General features: G+C 44.3%; 1 protein-coding gene across 1 annotated transcript; it reads left to right on the plus strand.

Annotated features, from left to right (window-relative positions):
* Positions 1-468: 468 nt before the first annotated feature.
* LOC123165539 (hydroxymethylglutaryl-CoA synthase) lies at positions 469-4,541 on the plus strand. The gene is made up of 12 exons (XM_044583205.1): positions 469-679; positions 1,225-1,331; positions 1,499-1,631; positions 1,778-1,921; positions 2,024-2,182; positions 2,317-2,390; positions 2,483-2,558; positions 2,680-2,735; positions 2,949-3,036; positions 3,123-3,263; positions 3,355-3,504; positions 4,115-4,541. The coding sequence occupies exons 1-12, from the start codon at positions 614-616 to the stop codon at positions 4,328-4,330; spliced, it is 1,410 nt and encodes a 469-aa protein (XP_044439140.1). The 5' UTR covers positions 469-613; the 3' UTR covers positions 4,331-4,541.
* Positions 4,542-15,681: the final 11,140 nt, after the last annotated feature.

Consider the following 15,681-nt stretch of genomic DNA (forward strand, 5'->3'; position numbering starts at 1 on the left):
TCTCGGATAGCTATCGCCTCGAGCGCCACCACGTTTGTAACGCCATGCACGACCAGTGCCGAACTTTCCAGGAAGTTGCCATGGGCGTCCCTGCATACAGCAGCAGCAGCACCCGCCGCATGCGATCTTGCCATTGCTGCATCAGTGTGTATCTTTGCGACCCCAGGCGGTGGAGCTTTAGGTCTCATCGTAGTTTGTCCTCCTCCCGTTTGGTTTGTCCTGGCTCTTGGTTTTAACGTATCCAATTCATCAATGAACCTGCCAATAAACTAAACTGATGCGTTGCATATGGACTTTGGTATATTTCCTCATGGATCTCAACTTTGGTATATTTCCTTATATAAAAAAGCTGCAGAAAAGGTTTTAAAATACTTCCGTGCCTCTGGCCCAGGCCAGCTGGCCCACCAGGCCGTCGCAGCCCACAAATCGCATAAGACCGGGTTCAGGGATGCAGACAAACGAATCTGGGAATCTCGTATATTATCCCCGACGTGCTCCGCGTCCACGGCGCTGCCAAAGTCACACGAACTCTCTCACGTCACACACGCCTCCTCCTGCGAGCCAGCCACTGGGAGAGCCCGCGGAAGCACAGAGCGGGAGGAGGGATCGCGAGATGGAGTGCAAGGATGTCGGGATCCTCGCCATGGACATGTATTTCCCTCCCACCTGCGTCCAGCAGGTGAGGTTCTCCACCAGAGCTGCTGTTCCCGCCTCCGCCGCTCGATTTGTCGCCGTCGTGTCACGCTGGGTGCTGCCAACGTGGCTGATCTGACGCTCCGAGCATCTCCGCGTCGAGATCACGGATGATTTGGTATTTTTGGGTTAGTTTCCGGGGAATTGCCGCCGGGGTTTTAGCCAGACGTGTGGGATTTCGGGTTTACCAAGTAGTAGTTGAGATCGCCACGATGGAATTGTTTCCGGAAACTGAAACCATGATTCGGAGGTGCCATCTCGGTGCGGATTTGTGGATCACGGGTGGCGAATTGATTTGTTTACTCGAGGAATATTTGAATCATTAGTTTCACTCTGTTATACCTGCTGTCAGATGCTGCATCTGCCTTGTACTGTATTTCGTCTCTCACAGAGCGAGCAAATGGTTATCTGATGTGGATTTGGAGAGGACTGGAGCGGCTGTGCGCAATTAATACATGGATAATTTGCTGTGTCCGTTCAGTGCTGTTGGACTCAGAGTTGAATGCTGATGCGTTGAACTACTGGTTGCAGGAAGCGCTGGAGGTTCATGACGGAGCCAGCAAGGGGAAGTACACAATTGGTCTTGGGCAAGATTGTATGGCCTTCTGCAGCGAGGTAGAAGATGTCATCTCGATGAGGTATATTTTGTCACATTGGAAAAATTGCTGCCTTGTCCGTTACCTTCTTTTACTGGGATTGAACTTCTTGATGAGTAGAATTTACTAATCAATTGTATGAAATACATATATATTTTTTGCAATACTCCATTCAGTATGTGAATGCTCAAGTTGGAAAGTTATTTCAGCTTGACAGTTGTCAAATCCCTGCTGGAAAAGTACCACATAGATCCGAAGCTAATTGGCCGCCTGGAGGTTGGTAGCGAAACAGTGATAGACAAAAGTAAATCCATCAAAACGTGGCTGATGCAAAATTTTGAGGTAAATCGCGGAATTAGGATCCCACATATATTCCCTCTAAACCTGAATCTAGATGAATTCACAGTTTCCACTTCATTTATTTGTTTGTTAGTTTCAGTTTCAATCTCACTCAATGTTGCTATTGTTGATATTTATCTCAAATATAGGAAAGTGGTAATACTGACATTGAGGGAGTTGACTCAAGTAACGCATGTTATGGTGGGACAGCTGCCCTGTTGAATTGTGTGAATTGGGTCGAAAGTCGATGCTGGGATGGACGCTACGGCCTTGTGGTCTGCACAGATAGCGCGGTTAGTCACCCAATATCACCATCTAATTTTTACACTAAGTCGATTCAGTTTCTCTCCCCTTTCTCTGTGCAGCACTAATTTGCTGTCCCATATCATGTTCAGGTTTACGCAGAGGGACCAGCTCGGCCTACGGGAGGAGCTGCTGCAATTGCTATGCTTATTGGTCCAAATGCACCTATTTCTTTTGAAAGTAAATATAGAGCTTCTCACATGGCTCATGTTTACGATTTCTACAAGCCTGATCTTGCAAGTGAATATCCGGTAAGGATTCTATGACTTGCTTTTGTTTGTTTGTTCTAGGCATGTAAACAAACAAATTTCTCAACTGGATATCATTTTTTGTCTCTTTCATAGTATTATATCCTCTGCACACTTCTGTTCCCCGATTATTATAGGTTGTTGATGGGAAACTATCTCAAACGTGCTACCTGATGGCTCTGGATTCGTGCTATAGACAGTATTGCGCCAAGTGAGTTCACTGCCATAATTTACCCACTCAACTGCAGTACTAGCATCTTGTTCTTCTCAAGCAATAACATCACACTATGATCACTAAATCAGGTATGAGAAGCTAGTGGGAGAACAGTTCTCGATTTCTGACGCCGATTATTGTGTGTTCCATTCTCCATATAATAAGGTATGACGACTGCACACTGCCATGGAGATGGATAAGATTTTGCAGTATGTTAATTCTGCCAATTCTGTTCTCTAACCTCTGGGGATACAGACATAAACTCGTCACTTTTTTACTATCACAGCTTGTGCAGAAGAGTTTTGCTCGACTTTACTTCAACGATTTCATGCGTAATTGCAGGTATGCGATTCCTCTCTTTAAATACATGCTCCTTTTGCTTCTTAAAAACTAAGCTTTTAATCTGTGGGCCAAATAATATTCTAAACTCTTGAAAGACCTCCCCCCCCCCCCCCCCCCCCCCCCCCTTGTCGGGTTATACGATACCCATTCGACACTCTTAGTCTTGACCCCTAGACGAAGGCACTTATTTGTTTTTGTTCTCTTTGATGTCAGTTCGGTTGATAATGATGCCAAAGAAAAGCTTCAGCCTTTTGCAAACCTGACTAGTGAAGAAAGCTACCAAAGTCGTGACTTGGAAAAGGTTATTCCTCGTTAGGTGGATAATAGTTCTTACGATGCTTAGTTTCTTTGCCGATGTAACCATTAAGTCTTCTACTGAACTTTCAGGGCTCTCAACAACTTGCAAAGCATTTGTATGACATCAAAGTTCAACCGTCAACGTTGCTTCCAAAACAAATTGGTAACATGTATACTGCATCTCTGTATGCTGCATTGGCATCTGTAATCTACAACAAGCATGCTAGTCTGGTGAGGTTTTGGTTTTACGCCTCTATCTTATATTTGTATGCCTTTGTATCTCATGTTCATTCCTTGTAGTTAACTTCCATTTCTTATGCAGACCGGCCAACGAATTGTCATGTTCTCTTATGGCAGTGGCTTGACATCCACTATGTTTTCATTCAAACTAAATGAGGGTCAACATCCCTTTAATTTAGCAAACATTGCTTCTGTGCTTGATGTGACGGCAAAGCTTGAATCAAGACATGTGGTATGGTCTTTCATTCTGACAACCCTCAGCCAGTCTGTTGTAGATAGAGAGCGGATCTTGACATATATTTTACAGCCATGCATCAAACTAGATTAGAAGCACAAATTTTTCATACATACCAATGTGGTATGTTGTGCAAAAAAAATACCAATGTGGTATGGTTTACCATACATGGCTTTCGAATTTGTTACAGGTATTTTGGAGATTAACTTTTTGAGGTTTCATACCAAATTATAGCTTATTAAAGAGAAGGAATCATAGTGTATTGTAATCCATACCATGGACAAGCTCTGAACCTGAAAAGCACACAAAACTGAATTCTGTATGTGATTACTCAGAAAACTTGCCCCGGTCACTATGGCGATATGAGCTTTATTCATCAAGGAAATCAGGGTCTTTGCTAAACTCATTCTAAACAATTTTGGAATTTATTTAGTTCTATAATTGTACTAGAGAATAGCCTTTCTTCAAGATAGCTACATACCATTAATTGATTTACCACTGTCCATAGTAGATTCAACTGATGTCTCTATTAGATCTGCGTTGCTAGGATCTGAATCCCGCGTAATTTCGCCAGAGCAAGCTGACATGTTCCTTTACATGTTTTCAGACTTCACCTGAGAAGTTCATTGACACACTGAAGCTGATGGAGCACCGATATGGAGCAAAAGATTTTGAAACAAGCAAAGACATAAGCTTGTTGCCACCAGGAACGTTCTACCTTACAAAAGTTGACTCAATGTACAGGAGGTTCTATGAAAAGAAAACCGATGGCATTGTTGACGGCAAAATCAAGTGCAGCAATGGCATTGCAAATGGTCACTAGTGGCATATCATCAGATACTGTTAGTTCACCGTGCATTTTATTAGCCATCATCCGTACAATTTGTTGTATTTATCTCTAGAATTTCCAGTCTAGCTAAGTTTCAAATAAGCCATTATTCTCTAAAGTTGTTTCCCCCACACTCTTCAGCTTATTTTTTGTGTTGAGCTGAACTGAAACCTTCGTGTAGTACAAGCATTCTTGTTTTCCTCTAGCTTGCTACCTTTGATTTAATTGTTTTGTTGCTAGTGATCACTTACTGTTCTGTGATATTATTGTTGAGTAACGTGATTGTATTAGGAAACATAGGTTAGACTAGGAAATATTCTGGCTTGCCTTGTACTCCAAGTAGATCATGTACTCCTATATATATGCCCACGAGGCACAAGCAATACAACAAACAATTCCAACATGGTATCAGCCTAATCACGATCCAAACCCTAGCCGACGCCGCTTCCGCACCCACGCGCCGCCCCCGGGGCGGTCGGCCTCCATGACCGCCGCCAGGGGCCGCGTCGCCCGTACCTAGGGTTCGTTCGCCGGCCGTGTTGGCCGGCTGACCTAGAGAGTCTTTTTCTTGAGCCCTTACTTCGGATTTTTTCGCTCTCTCGCCGGTCGTTTTGATCGGCGTTTTTCTTTTTGGTTTTCCGATCTAATCTTGATCGGTTTGCGTCGCCCGCCGCCACCGTCGAACCCCGTGCGCCTCTACTCTGACCCCGGCGCGACCAGCCGGCCTCTGCTCTGACCCGGCGGCCACGCGCGCCGAGGCGGCTCGTTCGGGCCAGCCGCCGTCCGTGCGTCCGGTCCGCCCGTCGCCCTGCGCCGGCCGTCACCGCCCTGCTCCGACCGGGACACCTGCATCGCCTCAACCCGGCGGCCTCGCACCATGCGATGACCAATCATAGCCGTCGCTCGCGCGCCGGCCCGCCCATCGATCCACGTCACCCGCCTCCGTCGTGTCTGCACGGCGGCCCGACGGTCTACCTCACCGGCCTCATCCCGGACTCCGCCGCCACCACTCTGATACGTCTCCAACGTATCTATAATTTTTTATTGTTCCATGCTATATTATATTCTGTTTTGGACATTAACGGGCTTTATTATACACTTTTATATTATTTTTGGGACTAACCTATTAACCGGAGGCCCAACCCAGAATTGTTGTTTTTGCCTATTTCAGAGTTTCGCAGAAAAAGAATATCAAATGGAGTCCAAACGGAATGAAACCTTCGGGAACGTGATTTTCGGAACGAACGTGATCCAGAGGACTTGGACCCTACGTCAAGACATCAACCAGGAGGGCACGAGGTAGGGGGCGCGCCTACCCCCCTGGGCGCGCCCTCCACCCTCGTGGGCCCCACGTTGCTCCACCGACGTACTTCTTCCTCCTATATATACCTACGTACCCCCAAACTACCAGATACGGAGCCAAAAACCTAATTCCATTGCCGCAACCTTCTGTACCCGTGAGATCTCATCTTGGGGCCTTTTCCGGCGCTCCGCCGGAGGGGGCATCGATCACGGAGGGCTTCTACATCAACACCATAGCGTCTCCGATGATGTGTGAGTAGTTTACCTCAGACCTTCGGGTTCATAGTTATTAGCTAGATGGCTTCTTCTCTCTTTTTGGATCTCAATACAATGTTCACCCCCTCTCTCGTGGAGATCTATTTGATGTAATCTTCTTTTGCGGTGTGTTTGTTGAGACCGATGAATTGTGGGTTTATGATCAAGTTTATCTATGAACAATATTTGAATCTTCTCTGAATTCTTTTATGTATGATTGGTTATCTTTGCAAGTCTGTTCGAATTATTAGTTTGGTTTGGCCTACTAGATTGATCTTTCTTGCAATGGGAGAAGTGCTTAGCTTTGGGTTCAATCTCGCGGTGTCCTTTCCCAGTGACAGTAGGGGCAGCAAGGCACATATTGTATTGTTGCCATCGAGGATAACAAGATGGGGTTTATATCATATTGCATGAGTTTATCCCTCTACATCATGTCATCTTACTTAAAGCGTTACTCTATTCTTATGAACTTAATACTCTAGATGCATGCTGGATAGCGGTCAATGTGTGGAGTAATAGTAGTAGATGCAGGCAGGAGTCGGTCTACTTGTCTCGGACGTGATGCCTATATACATGATCATACCTAGATATTCTCATATCTTGCTCAATTCTGTCAATTGCTCAACAGTAATTTGTTCACCCACCGTAATATTTATGCTCTTAAGAGAAGCCACTAGTGAAACCTATGGCCCCCGGGTCTATTTTCCATCATATTAATCTTCCAACACTTAGCTATTTTCATTGTCTTTTATTTTACTTTGTATCTTTATCATAAAAATACCAAAAATATTATCTTATCATATCTATCATATCTCACTCTCGTAAGTGACCATGAAGGGATTGACAACCCCTTTATTGCGTTGGTTGCGAGGATTTATTTGTTTGTGTAGGTGCGAGGGACTCGTGCGTGGCCTCCTACTGGATTGATACCTTGGTTCTCAAAAACTGAGGGAAATACTTACGCTACTTTGCTGCATCACCCTTTCCTCTTCAAGGGAAAACCAACGCAGTGCTCAAGAGGTAGCAAGAAGGATTTCTGGCGCCGTTGCCGGGGAGTCTACGCACAAGTCAAGACATACCAAGTACCCATCACAAATCCTTATCTCCCGCATTACATTATTTGCCATTTGCCTATCGTTTTCCTCTCCCCCACTTCATCCTTGCCGTTTCATTCGCCCTCTCTTTTTCGTTTGCCTCTTTTTCGTTTGCTTGTTGTTATGGCTAGTCCCCTATCTTCTCCGTTGTGTCCCGAGAATGAAGTTCTTAATTTTAAGCAAAGGGAAGGAGAAAATCTAAAAGACGCTTGGTATAGAATTTGCAATGCTCAAAATAGATCTACGAGGAAGCAATCTACTTCCGTACTTCTCCGCAATTTTTATGTAGGCACTACTCCTTGGTACAGATATATTCTTGATACCATTACCGGAGGAAATTTCTTGGGTAGCCATACTTTTTATTCTTATAATGCTATGATAGATTTGTTTGGCTCCCCACCTCTTTTGGTTAATGGAACTATGTTAACTTTGGAGCATGTAATGCAAAGACTTGAAATTATTGAAAATAAAGTTGCTACCGTAGAGTTAATTGAAAATTTGGATAAAAAGATCCACAACCAAATTACCCAATATGGATCTAAAGTAGGAGTCACTTTGAAAAATATTAAGGAGAAGGAACCCATAGTTAATGAAAGAATAAATCAGGATTCCACTAGAATCGATAAACTTGAGGGTATCATTACCAACTTGGGAACCGCTTTTTCTTCCGTAAAGAATACTCCAAGTCCTCCAACTGAAATTGCCAAGCTTATGTATGTTCCTAAAAATAAGGGTGAATCCTCTAGTAGGGAAACTGCGGATCTCAAATCTATAAGTATTCATCCCAATCTTTTTGCTATCATTAAGGAACCATTTGCTACAAATGAATTTTTTGGTTATGTGCCTAGAAGCTTGATAATTAATAAAAAGAAAGAAACTCCTAAGGATGAGAGATGTCTCATTGAAGAATTGCCCACTAAAGATGGTAATACCTAGATCTATCCTTGCTATTATGCCTAGCTAGGGGCGTTAAACGATAGCGCTTGTTGGGAGGCAACCCAATTTTATTTTTAGTTTTTTTGCTTTTTGCTTCTGTTTAGGAATAAATATTTGATCTAGCCTCTGGTTAGATGTGTTTTTATGTTTTAATTAGTGTTTGTGCCAAGTTTAACCTATAGGATCTTCTTGGATTATAGTTATTTGATCTTGCTGAAAATTCCAGAAACTTTCTGTTCACAAAAATAATTGTTAAAAATCACCAGAACGAGATAAAATATTGATTCCAATTGCTGCTGATCAATAAACAAATTTTCTAGGTCTTCCTATTTTATCTGAATTTTTGGAGTTCCAGAAGTTTGCGTTAGTTACATATTACTTCAGACTGTTCTGTTTTTGACAAATTCTGTTTTTCATGTGTTGTTTGCTTATTTTGATGAATCTATGGCTAGTAAAATAGTATATAAACCATAGAGAAGTTGGAATACAGTAGGTTTAACATCAATATAAATAAATAATGAGTTTATTACAGTACCTTGAAGTGGTGTTTTGTTTTCTTTCGCTAACGGAGCTCACGGGATTTCTGCTGAGTTTTGTGTTGTGAAGTTTTCAAGTTTTGGGTGAAAGATTTGATGGATTATGGAACAAGGAGCGGCAAGAGCTTAAGCTTGGGGATTCCTATGGCACCCCAAGATAATCTAAGGACACCAAAAAGCCAAAGCTTGGGGATGCCCCGGAAGGCATCCCCTCTTTCGTCTACTTCCATCGGTAACTTTACTTGGAGCTATATTTTTATTCACCACATGATATGTGTTTCGCTTGGAGCGTCTTGTATGATTTGAGTCTTTGCTTTTTAGTTTACCACAATCATCTTTGCTGTACACACCTATTGAGAGAAACACACATGATTCGGAATTTATTAGAATACTCTATGCGCTTCACTTATATCTTTTGAGCTATATAGTTTTTGCTCTAGTGCTTCACTTATATCTTTTAGAGCACGGCGGTGTTTTGTTTTATAGAAACTATTATTCTCTCATGCTTCACTTATATTATTTTGAGAGTCTTAAACATCATGGTAATTTGCTTAAATTGGGAAATTAATTCTAATATGTTAGGTATTCAAGACTAGTAAAAAAACTCTCTTATGAGTGTGTTGAATGCTAAGAGAAGTTTGATGCTTGATGATTGTTTTGAGATATGGAGGTAGTGATATTAAAGTTGTGCTAGTTGAGTAGTTGTGAATTTGAGAAATACTTGTGTTGAAGTTTGCAAGTCTCGTAGCATGCACGTATTGTAAACGTTATGTAACAAATTTGAAACATGAGGTGTTCTTTGATTGTCCTCCTTATGAGTGGTGGTCGGGGACGAGCGATGGTCCTTTCCTACCAATCTATCCCCCTAGGAGCATGCGCGTAGTGCTTGGTTTTTGATGACTTGTAGATTTTTGCAATAAGTATGTGAGTTCTTTATGACTAACGTTGAGTCCATGATTATACGCACTCTTACCCTTCCATCATTGCTAGCCTCTTCGGTACGTGCATTGCCCTTTCTCACATTGAGAGCTGGTGCAAACTTCGCCGGTGCATCCATACCCCATGATATGATACGCTCTTTCACACATAAACCTCCTTATATCTTCCTCAAAACAGCCACCATACCTACCTATTATGGCATTTCCATAGCCATTTCGAGATATAATGCCATGCAACTTTCCACCGTTCCTTTTATTATGACACGCTCATCATTGTCATATTGCTTTGCATGATCATGTAGTTGACATCGTATTTGTGGCAAAGCCACCGTTCATAATTTTCATACATGTCACTCTTGATTCATTGCTATCCCGGTATACCGCCGGAGGCATTCATATAGAGTCATACTTTGTTCTAGTATCGAGTTGTAATCATTGAGTTGTAAATAAATAGAAGTGTGATGATCATCATTCATAGAGCATTGTCCCAATAAAAAAAGAGAAAGGCAAAAAAAAGAGAAGGCCCAAAAAAAGGGACAATGCTACTATCCTTTTTTCCACACTTGTACTTCAAAGTAGCACCATGTTCTTCATGATAGAGAGTCTCTTGTTTTGTCACTTTCATATACTAGTGGGAATTTTTCATTATAGAACTTGGCTTGTATATTCCAACAATGGGCTTCCTCAAATGCCCTAGGTCTTCGTGAGCAAGCAAGTTGGATGCACACCCACTTAGTTTCTTTTGTTGAGCTTTCATGCATTTATAGCTCTAGTGCATCCGTTGCATGGCAATCCCTACTCCTTGCATTAACATCAATCGATGGGCATCTCCATATCTCATTGATTAGCCGCATTGATGTGAGACTTTCTCCTTTTTTGTCTTCTCCACATAACTGTTGGGGAACGTAGTAATAATTCAAAATTTTCCTACGTGTCACCAAGACCAATCTAGGAGATGCTAGCAACGAGAGAGAGGGAGTGCATCTTCATACCCTTGAAGATCGCTAAGCGGAAGCATTACAAGAACGCGGTTGATGGAGTCGTACTCGCGGCGATTCAAATCGCGGAAGATCCGATCCAAGCGCCGAACGGACAGCGCATCCGCGTTCAACACACGTACAGTCCGGGGACGTCTCCTCCTTCTTGATCCAGCAAGGGGAGAGGAGAAGTTGAGGGAGAGCTCTGGCAACACGATGGCATGGTGGTGGAGCTTGCGGTTCTCCGGCAGGGCTTCGCCAAGCACTACGGAGGAGGAGGAGGAGGTGTTGGAGGAGGGAGGGTGAAAGGATCTAGATGACGACTAGAGGGGGGTGAATAGGCGTTTTAAAACTGTTACGGATTTGGCTTTATCCTAATGCGGAATTAAACTAAACGGATACCTTTCAAGCACAAATCCTAAATATGCTAGGCTCAACTAAGTGCACCAACAACCTATGCTAAACAAGATAGGCACTTAAGGAAACTAGCAAGCACAAACTATATCACAAGATATGGAAATGTAGGAACAACTAAGCAATTCAACTAGCACAAGATATATCAATATGAGCAAGTATGAATTGCGGTAAGTAAAGGGTGTGGGTAAGAGATAACCACAAGTGAGTCGGAGACGCGGATTTATCCCGAAGTTCACACTCGTGAGAGTGCTAATCTCCGTTAGAGCGGTGCCGAAGCCAAAGCTCCGGGGCGTCACCAAGTGACTCACCGTATTCTCCTTTTCGAGTCACCCCCAACGGATGAGCCTCGATTCACTCGGGGTTGGTCTTGAAGGCGACCACCACACCTTTACAAACTTCTCCTGAGCACACCACAAACAAGGAAACTTCCGGAGGAACTTGACCACCTAGGCCACTTCAACACCCTTCCCCGGAGCACACCACAAGGGGAAGCTTCCGGGGGAACCTTGGCCACATAGGCCTCTTTCACAATCTTCTCAATGTATCACCAAACCGTCTAGGAGGCGGAGGCCTCCAAGAGTAATAAACTCACGGGCTTACACTCGAACAAATCGATGCAGGGAGCTCAAACCAATGCAACAAATGCAATGCAAGGTCAAGCAACAAATGCTCAACTCACTCTCTCAATCTCATAAGATGCACTCTTGAAAGTAGGAGATTGAAGAGAGGGGATGCTTTGGATATGAGCAACAAATGGCTCACTAATCCATCCACAAATCCCCCTTCACATAGAGGGGAGATAGGGGTTGGGAGAGGTGGAGAGAGGCTCAAAATGGTGTTTATAATGTGTGTGAACCAACCCCCAACCGGTGGGAGGAAAGGGCCCTTAAATAGCCAAACTCCGAAACTAGCCGTTGGGGCTCCAACGGGCATTTCCTGGGCACCCCGTGCGCACGGGGGTTGAGACCCCGTGTGCACGGGGTCCCGTGTGCACGGTACGAGCCCGTGTGCACGGAGTACCCAGAATTCTGGACACCCCGTGCGCACGGGGGTCAAAGACCCCGTGCACACGGGGTCCCCAGGACAGCCAGCAGCAGCCCACTAAAACATCGATAACTTGGGCATACGGACTCCGAATTCGATGATCTTGGGCTCGTTTTGAAGCTATGGAAAAGCCCAAGGTCCTCACATAGAGAACCACCCAAGATCAACAAGAAAGAATGATGCAAGTAATGCAAAGGTTTGAGCTCTCTACATGCGACGTGATCAAGCTACTTGCCCGAGAGTCCCTCTTGATAGTACGGCTATCAAACCTATAATCCGGTCTCCCACCAAGCACTACGAGACCGGCAAAAATAGGAAAACCTAGCTAAGGTATACCTTTGCCTTGCACATTCAACTTGAGCTTGATGATGACTTTAATGCTTGCCTCAAGTTGGAATCCCTTTCTTGTCCACGACCACTTGGTGAAGATACTCGAATTGCTTCCTCATGATGCAATGAGGGAAGCCTTATCTCAAGCCCATCTTCACATGCACATTATCATGATGTGGACCGCAAGCTTCAAAGCATATAACCTCCGGCTTCTCATCTTGCACCTGGACTCCCCGAACTCGATGACCATCACCACTTGATGTCATCTCATCTTGCACTTGGACTCCTCGAATCCGATGACCATCACCACTTGATGTCATCCACACATAGGCTACACGAGATCTTTCCTTTTGATGCAAGCCTATGAGAAACACCTAACCCACATAGACATAACAAACATATAGCATGGGTTAGGTAACAAAGCACAATTCATAATTACTTACCATACCACTAGATCACTTGATCTCACGTGGTACATTGTTTGTGCTTTGTGAGTTGACCACTTAGATATACTCTTCGAGCTTCATCTTGGTCAACCAACATCTTTACTTCAAGCTCCATCTTGGTTTCTTGAAAGCCACAATGAACTCTTCATTTCACTTCATTGCTTCAAGACAATATCACCAAAGACTCTTTCATGACCATATCAAGTTCCACTATGAATATCATCTTGGTCACCACTTGCCCTTCTAAAAACTCCATCCCAAACTCTTGAGAGGCATAATGAATTCGTCACTCTAGTTGATTGCTTCAAGACTTGATCAACATGATCTTGTCTTGAGAGGCATAATGAATTCTTCACTCTAGTTGCTTGCTTCAAGGCTTGATCAACCGAAACCCAACACATGAGCTCACCATGATCTTGTCTTGAAACCATAACTCGAATTCTTCTCTCAAGCCTTGATCCTCAGAAGACCAACTTGAAACCTCGCTGGATATGGAATCTCGAGAGCCAACACCTAGGCCCCGTGAGCACGGGGTATCCAGAGAGTTGACACTCGACCCCGTGCGCATGGTATAAGCCCGTGTGCATGGGGTATCCAGAGAGGGATACCATGAGGACTTCTTCGGATGCTTTGATGGCAATCTTCACAAAACAACCCAAAGAACTTCAAGCATCACTATGGAACATATCTTCATATAAGATCCAATGCACTTGATGCTCCATAGGAATTGTCATTTAATACCAAAGCTTAGAGCAAATATAACTTCATCTATATGGACTTCATCCTTGATTCCATCCAATATCCTTGAGGCATTATCTTCATATATATGGACTTCATCCTTGATTCCATCCAATAACCTTGAGGCACCATCTATGGACAAAACCTTCAAATATATCTCACTGAAAACATTAGTCCATAGAGATTGTCATTCAATTACCAAAACCACACTTAGGGGCTACATGCCCTTTCAGAGGGGCTGCGCTGGGGGAAGGGAGTGCGGCTGCCCTCTCTCTCCCTCACTATATATAGGGGGAAGGGGGGTGGAGGAGGCGCCCTAGGGTTTCCTAGGGGAGGGGTGGCGGCCACAGGGGAAACCCTAGATGGGTTTGGGCGCCCCCACCCCTAGGAAACTTGCCCCCAAGCCGGGAGGGGTAGCTGCCCTAGGGGAGGCGCCCCCAACTCTCCACGTTATGTGAGAGGGGTTGGGAGGGGCGCACAGCCCCTTAGTGGGCTGGTGTGCCCCCTGCCCTTGGCCCATAAGCCCCCTCAACGCTTGTCGGGGCCTCCGAAACACCTTTCGGTCACGCTGGTCGTCACCCGGTACTCCCAGAACAATTCCGGACTCCAATACCCTTCGTCCAATATATCGAACTTCACCTCCGGACCATTCCGGAGTTCCTCGTCACGTCCGGGATCTCATCCGGGACTCCGAACAACCTTCGGTAACCACATACTATTTCCCATAACAACTCTAGCGTCACCGAACCTTAAGTGTGTAGACCCTACGGGTTCGGGAACTATGCAGACATGACCGAGACAACCTCCGGCCAATAACCAATAGCGGGACCTGGATACCCATATTGGCTCCCACATGTTCCATGATGATCTCATCGGATGAACCACGATGTTGGGGATTCAATCAATCCCGTATTCAATTCCCTTTGTCTATCGGTATGTTACTTGCCCGAGATTCGATCGTCGGTATCCCCATACCTCGTTCAATCTCGTTACCGGCAAGTCTCTTTACTCGTTCCGTAACACATGATCTCGTGGCTAACTCCTTAGTCACATTGAGCTCATTATGATGATGCATTACCGAGTGGGCCCAGAGATACCTCTCCGTCATACGGAGTGACAAATCCCAGTCTCAATTCGTGCCAGCCCAACAGACACTTTTGGAGATACCTGTAGTGCACCTTTATAGCCACCCAGTTACGTTGTGACGTTTGATACACCCAAAGCACTCCTACGGTATCCGGGATTTGCACAATCTCATGGTCTAAGGAAATGATACTTGACATTAGAAAATCTCTAGCAAACGAACTACACGATCTTGTGCTATGCTTAGGATTGGGTCTTGTCCATCACATCATTCTCCCAATGATGGTCCCGTTATCAACGACATCCAATGTCCATGGCCAGGAAACCATGACCATCTATTGATCAACGAGCTAGTCAACTAGAGGCTTACTAGGGACATGTTGTGGTCTATGTATTCACACATGTATTACGGTTTCCGGTCAATACAATTATAGCATGAACAATAGACAATTATCATGAACCAAGAAATATAATAATAACCATTTTATTATTGCCTCTAGGGCATATTTCCAACAGTTTCCCACTTGCACTAGAGTCAATAATCTAGTTCACATCGGCATGTGATCAACACTCATAGTTCACATCGCCATGTGACTAACACCCAAGAGTTTACTAGAGTCAATAATCTAGTTCACATTGCCATGTGATTAACACCCAGGAATTTACTAGAGTCAACAATCTAGTTCACATCACCGTGTGATTAACACTTAATGAGTTCTAGGGTTTGATCATGTCATGCTCACGAGAGAGGTTTTAGTCAACGGGTCTGCAACATTCAGATCAGTGTGTTCTTGGCAAATCTCTATTTCATATTGTAGATGTTGCTACTATGCTCCACTTGGAGATATTCCAAATGGTTGCTCCACTATACGTATCCGGTTTGCTACTCAGAGTCATCAGTCTCAACAAACACACTGCAAAAGAAGATTACATCAAATAGATCTCCACGAGAGAGGGGGAGAACATTGTATTGAGATCCAAAAAGAGAGAAGAAGCCATCTAGCTAATAACTATGGACCCGAAGGTCTGAGGTAAACTACTCACACATCATCGGAGAGGCTATGGTGTTGATGTAGAAGCCCTCCGTGATCGATGCCCCCTCCGGCGGAGCGCCGGAAAAGGCCCCAAGATGGGATCTCACGGGTACAGAAGGTTGCGGCGATGGAATTAGGTTTTTGGCTCCGTATCTGGTAGTTTGGGGGTACGTAGGTATATATAGGAGGAAGAAGTACGTCGGTGGAGCAACGTG

Source organism: Triticum aestivum, chromosome 7D, assembly GCF_018294505.1.
Source record: "Triticum aestivum cultivar Chinese Spring chromosome 7D, IWGSC CS RefSeq v2.1, whole genome shotgun sequence".
Taxonomy (NCBI): Eukaryota; Viridiplantae; Streptophyta; class Magnoliopsida; order Poales; family Poaceae; genus Triticum; species Triticum aestivum.